General features: G+C 35.6%; 1 protein-coding gene across 1 annotated transcript; it reads right to left on the bottom strand.

Moving 5' to 3' along the window:
* Positions 1-1,802: 1,802 nt before the first annotated feature.
* Positions 1,803-3,445, bottom strand: LOC110908531 (60S ribosomal protein L37-3). The gene is made up of 4 exons (XM_022153488.2): positions 3,315-3,445; positions 3,094-3,229; positions 2,087-2,188; positions 1,803-1,989 (listed from the first exon to the last, which is right to left on the bottom strand). Exons 1-4 carry the CDS (start codon positions 3,315-3,317, stop codon positions 1,943-1,945), a joined length of 288 nt encoding a protein of 95 aa, XP_022009180.1. The 5' UTR covers positions 3,318-3,445; the 3' UTR covers positions 1,803-1,942.
* Between the last annotated feature and the right edge of the window lie 3,314 nt (positions 3,446-6,759).

Here is a 6,759-nt window from a genome sequence, read left to right as displayed (position 1 = left end):
AAGAAGAGACTGGAAAAAGAATTCGAAATCGGTGATTGGGTTTAGTTGAAGCTGCAACATTACCACCAAAAGTCGGTTCATGATGGTAAAAATCAAAAACTTTCGAGACGTTTTTTCGGTCTCTATAAAATACTGGAACGGATTGGAAAAGTCGCTTACAAGCTGGACTTACCATCAACATCGAAGATCCATCCTATATTTCATGTTTCTCTACTCAAAGAAAGCCATGGTAGCATTCCAAATTCAACTGGTACCCTTGAACCTTTTATGGATGAAGACACTTCTGACCGTTTGCCGGAAGCCGTACTTGACCGTCGTAATGGACCGGAGCAGCAGAAGCACTTACTGGTCAAATGGGTTAAATGTTCGTTTGAAGAAGCAACATGGGAAGACGAATGGACGATTAGAGAACGGTTTCCGTGTTTTCCTGACATTGATGACAATGTCCCTTTTCTAGGGGGGATGATGATACGTCTCATTCGGGCCCGGTGGTTAGTGAAGTCCAGTAAGCTGTTGGATTAGTTGGTTACATTCGGATGTTTTGAGCAGAAGGAACAAGTCAAGTTAATTTGTTTAGTCACATGTTTTTCAATTGTTTCTAAGTATTAGTGGAGACGTGTTCCAAGAATAAAGGAGTAGTGGATCCATGATCCCCTACATGTGCTAGTAGTGCCGTAGGTTTCCCTTCTTTAAATTGTTTGTTTGATATTAATGAAAAAACGTCCAGAAAATTGTCCCAATACTCTTGTTCTCTCTTGATCTTCTTTAGAGTGTTTGCCTACTAAAAAAAGCTCTATCAATTACCCTCTTTCAATATTATTACAAGCTTTACATCTAATAACAAATAATACCCAACATCTAAAACCCGTTTTAGAACTTATCCTAATAGTTAGGTTGATGAGAAAAATGCTCTTCGCTTGTATAACATACCTCTACCAAATAATAATCTGAAAATCCATAAAAATAAGCACCCTCATTCTAATTTGCAAAAAGACGGTCTAACCAGATTTAGCAAAACTAAATCCTGTCCCAATTAGAAATTGACTTTTTAATGTATCTGGCTTAAATAAAAAACAGGTGCAATTCTTACCGGAATTTAAAGTTCAAAAATACTAGACAGGTACTAATGACTTTTAGTTTACATCACACAAGTTGATATAAAAATTGGTCTTGCAAACTTTGGCACTAAGACCACCCGTAGACCGTAGTAGAGGGTTTTGGGCGTTTTTTCCTCTAAAAAACACCCCACAACGCCCTTCTTTCGGCCCCGTAGGCATTTTTTTCAAAAAAAAAAAAAAGTATTCGCATGCTTTTCTCCACGCTTTGCTTCAATGGTTTTGACCAATCACCCGTGATCTTTTTGTTTGCCTAATAACACTTTTTGATGGGTTTTTTTTTCATTTAATTTTATTACACCCATTTAACATAATGCCCCACAACATTGAGGAGATATTCCGTATGGAGGAGGGAATTAGGGATACTCTATCATGAGTGCAGGATCAGTTGTTTCAGTAGGGAGCTCTGGGGGTTTGGTGTTGGTATGGTTAAGTTTTGTTTCCATAGGGCAGATATAATTGCCTTTGTGTTTCTGTCGTTTTTTATTTTTCTTGTTTTGTTTTCCAGTTTCTAGTTGGCTCTTTGTATATATATTAAGTGATTTGCCGTTCAAAAAAAAAACATAATGCCCCACAATGCTCACATCCCACTACACCCATTTTAAAAAAACGCCCCACATGGCACAAAACACCGAGGGAAGATACTATATGCGTCTTCCCCTATACATAGTCTAATGGGCCAAAATCTCAATAGAAAGTATCTGCTTTTTCTCAAATATCATCAAAACAAAAGCATCAAGCATTGCACTTGTACTGATTAGGCAAACAAACATATATCAAAATCTTGTTTTCTTAAACATCAAATACATCAAAATCTTCCTTCAAACCTAAGTGCTGGCAGCAGCTCCTTTGCTCCTTGGGGTTGCTTGAGTTCCTATTGAAAAAAAAAAATGACAAAATTAAAATCAATTCAACATCTCTAAGAGTAATAGATTTTTGAAAGCATAATTGTAAGGTAAAATAGTTTTTACCTTCTCTGAAACCACTCTTAAACCTACGAGGAACATTACGAAGGTACCTCATCCTACCAGTTCCTGTAGTCTTCCTTCTGATTGCCTTCTCACTCCAGTTGTCTGAACCCAAAACATATAGCATACACACCAATCAACAACCTATGCATTTAATGTGGTAAAATATCTGATCCGATATTTGAAATGTAGGTTATCTCAGTGAGATATTGGGGGGATATCAGCAATTTTATATAATGAAGCATTTATATTATATAGCAATTCAACACCAATAATTCAGTAATATATCAGTGATACATCGGTTGTATCGGTCAATATCACTGATAATATCGGTACCGATATTCTGACAGATATTTTACTAAGGGGCCGATATAACCAATCGATCCCCAATATATCAACAATATTAACTGCATAGTCAACAACAAACTAGAATAGATTTTTGACAGAATAATCTAAGTTCTAAAGTAGTTTGTTGCACAAAAAAAAACATTGTCATTTCTTATCTTATACATGGAGCTAAAGAAAATTTAGACAACCAAACCATTGCCACAAAAACTTTTTCCAATCTAATAAAACTTAAAAAAATGAAAAACCAAGAACCGCTTGGTTTTTATTAGAAGTAACTCTGTTCTTTTATCAAATACAAATAAAATTAAAACACTCCGAAGCTATGACTTTGTTAAATGATAATTTAACCAGTCTTAAATCTCATAAATAAAAAACCATTAACTGTCTATTTTGATGACAACAAGTTGGTAAGTCAAATGTAAAATGTAATACAACAAAATGCAAGCAGTAACTCTAATTTCTCTAAAAAATCAAAAAGAGAAGATTTAAAAAAATTCTAAAAGCTATAACATCAAACAGAATTAAAATTAATGATGTTTCTGTGTGTATAACCATAACATATCAAATATAAAGCCAGTCAAAGCTATTTTTTTCTAAATTTCCACAATAATGATCAATTTCTGATCAAACAAAACACAAAGAAAAGGTTGGAATAAACTTACACTTCCTGACGCGAGCAGCAGGATAAGCACAGGCAGAGCATCGGCTCTTCTGCAGGTGAAAACTACGGCGGCCGCACCTCACACACAGTGTGTGTGTCTTGTTCCTCCTCTTTCCAAAGCTACCGGTTCCCTTGCCCTATAATTATCCACAACGGTGATCATTATACTGTAAATCAATAAAATTTAAACGCGTATAATCATATATGAAACAGAGAACCTACCATCTCTTGAAAGTAGAAAAACTAAACCCTAGCGGATCTCACAACGCCTGCAATGAATACGTTTAGGGTTCTTTCTTATATAGTGAAATTAGGGTTCTCTATGTTGGGCCCATTACACATGGGCTGTTTATTTCGCCTTAGCCTAATTATTCAATAAGTAAATGGCCCAATAGCTTTTCATTATCGTTTTTTATTTAAATTCACCTTTTTGGTTAAAAGTAAGTGAACCATTAATAGCATGTAGTAACTAAGCGTTTCATTTATTGTGAAACAACGACATACTAGCAATCAACGTATAACTATAAACATAAAGAACAAGTATTATAGAAAGTAAGAGAGAAAGAGCAGACCCGGTTATTAGGCTGGGCAGCCCGGGCAATGGCTGAGGCCCAAAACTAAAAGGGGCCCAAAATATAAAATTTTGTTATGTATATTACATGAATAATATGGAACTGCACCATCAAATACAATAGTGAGCATTCCAACTTGTTTTTTTGAGTTTAGTTACCAAAAGTTGCGTGTTCGATTCTTGGTTTTGCCCTTTTTTCTACCTATTTTTTTTTCATTTTCTGTAGTTGGTCGGTTGGCCTTTGAGTTTTTTTGTTTATTTCCTAGTTTCAAAAATTTTTGTTTGTGATACAACTTTTCATATTCTATCTTTTACACATTAAATTTAAGTTGTCCCTAAATTAATACTAGAGTTTTATGCTCATATTTTGATGCTTATCGGTGAAATTAGTAAATCTTGTTGCTAGCAATATTACTTGTAGGGATCTTGGATGTTTGATTTTTTAGCTATTAGATGTTTATGGGTGATGTAGCTGTTGTAAATGGTTTTATTTAAAAATGTTAGCTGAGCCGCACGATTCGTTTAAATAAGTTCAATTATTTTCCTACACTATTTTTTTCTTCTTATTTTTGTTTATTTTATTAAAGTTATCATCGTATTATGGTTTCTTAATATATAATTGATGAGTTTATATTATAAGGAGAGAGCCCAACTTATTGTCTTGCCCGAGGCCTAAATTTTTTTTTAACACTCTTGGAGACGGCCCTGAGAAAAAGAATAGGAGAACTCATTCTTATTCATGTGTATAATACCAATTACATGAAACCTCTATTTATAGAGGTTTAACATTAATACAAAGGTAATAAATATATGGAGGTTACATATGTGGAAAGTCACCACATTATGATGCATTCATTCACCACATTATGATGCATTCATAACACTCCCCCTTGACTGTCCACATGTTAAAATATAATAGTCTACTGTTCTTTTAATACGTTAGGTGATGTTGCCTCGTTAAAAACCTTGCTAGGAAAACCCAGTGGGATAAAACCATAGCTAAGGAAAAAATAGTGCAGCGCGTATTTCCCCCGATACTTTTGGATCAGGTGTATTGCCTCATTAAAAACCTTACTAAGAAAACCCATTGGGATAAAACTTAGTTAAAGGAAAAGGAGAGTGCAACTTGAATAAATCTCCCCCTCATTATAATATGTATCATTTAAGTAAACTGTGTCCATCATCCTCGAAAGTTGCTCAAAACTTTTGTAGAGTGATTTGTCGTTTGATGCCTTGAAATGTAATCCTTTATATTGAGTAATATTGTAAAATCTTCTTGTGAGACTTCTAGTGCTTCCTCTTGCGAACAAATACCATAAGATCCAAGATTATTTGTGTTACATTCTTTATATCTACAAGACTAACAGAACTAGCTTTCATGGGTTAGTAAAATATAGACACATATCATTCTTACCTTTAGGGTATCGACATATCTGTTTTACCATTCAAATGTCTCCTCATTGGACATGTGCTATATCATGTTGATAAATTCAAATAAAAAATATATATTATCATGCATAGCTAGAAAGTTAAGTTAATGCACAATTGCACTTTAGCCATGGTACATCCTAACTTAGTCGTATAGCATATCATATCGTAATATCGTCTAGATTGCAACAACTGGGGATCGATTAGGGGTAGAATAACAGTACGAGTCGTGTGTGTCGATTCAAATGATAGTAAAATCGAATAACGTCCCAAAATATAAACACAAAACAGAGAAAGCACACATAAACACATAAAAATCAACGAGTCATCAGAGTACGCGGTTGCGGTTCTCAGAATCGAAACACATAAAATCGAGAGATAGATTGTCTGCGGCTACTAGACATCGACTACCCAAGGCAGCTCGACTATTCACAGTAGACTTGTCGTCACTTTCGACCTTAAGGGTCGTGTTTCTGCCTCGATTCTTGGACATTCAACACACATTCCTTAGGTCATACTTGTGAGTTCAGGTCGTTGGAGTCCGTTGAATGCCTTGGTGAGATGGAATAATATTCGGAACAATTTGCCAAGGTTAGGGTTTCACCCCTGGCTTAGCAATTTCTTCCTTGTTTTTAAGAAAACCTAAGGAGGATTTTCATCAAAATGGGGATTTCACTCCTGATTTGGTATAATTCTCCTCGTATGTTATTGAAAATGTCAGGATAAGTATGAGTAAATGGATAAAATCACCATAAGTCAGTCAATTTAGTCGGGAGTTTGCGGTTTTCACACCTATTCCTGACCGAATCGCCTGACTTTAATTGAAAATTCGAGTGCAGTGATAGTGAAGGATTGCAAAATAAGCACATAAACTGGGTCTGTTGGTTCCTAACTATAGTCTAGGTCTCTAAGACAGCGACCCGTACTAGGTCGTGTCTAACCTAATTCCCTATAGTTATGGCTCTGATACCAATCTGTCACACCCCAACCGATGGCGGAATCATCGGGGCGCGGCACTGAGCGAAACAGATTGTTCAAATAAATTCCATAACAACTATATTACCGAATAGTTTAAATATCACGTCCCATACCGTGACCCATAAGATAAGTTTAGTTATTACAGACATAGGTATTCTTCAAACAAAAACATGTTCCGACAACTCAGATTTAAGTACATAAATATAAATTGTCTTGGTTTCTAGACTCTTTCCTAGCCTCGATTTCACAGCAGATAGAGCAAGTAAGCATCCTAAACACCTGTCACATACGTTAAAATAAAGTCAATACATATAATGTAAAGGTGAGCATACAAGTTTGATAGTAGCATATAGAGTTCGTATAGTTTACGCATAACCAGCACGTACACAGAGGGACATGATGCACGTTAATTATCGACATGGACCTATCAATACCAACGACTGCGGGTTGACTGTCCGAGACAGTTCACAATACATGATGACCACCGTAAATCATGCAAGTAATTGTCCTTAACAACCCCCGTGTGAACGGGTGCTGAGTCCAAACTATAGTACTACGTTGCTAAGGCAGGTAGACAGTATTCCACGTGTAAACATAACAACAAGCATACATTTAATCACGTAATACATGCAATCGGTTAGCGTTCAAATAGTTTGGATAGTGTGCTCGATTGTGATTTTGATAAGTAAC

The sequence above is a fragment of the Helianthus annuus genome, chromosome 7 (assembly GCF_002127325.2).
Source record: "Helianthus annuus cultivar XRQ/B chromosome 7, HanXRQr2.0-SUNRISE, whole genome shotgun sequence".
NCBI classification, from domain to species: domain Eukaryota; kingdom Viridiplantae; phylum Streptophyta; class Magnoliopsida; order Asterales; family Asteraceae; genus Helianthus; species Helianthus annuus.
The sequence above is the reverse complement of the archived record's forward strand: the minus strand, read 5'-3'. Positions and strand labels throughout refer to the sequence as shown.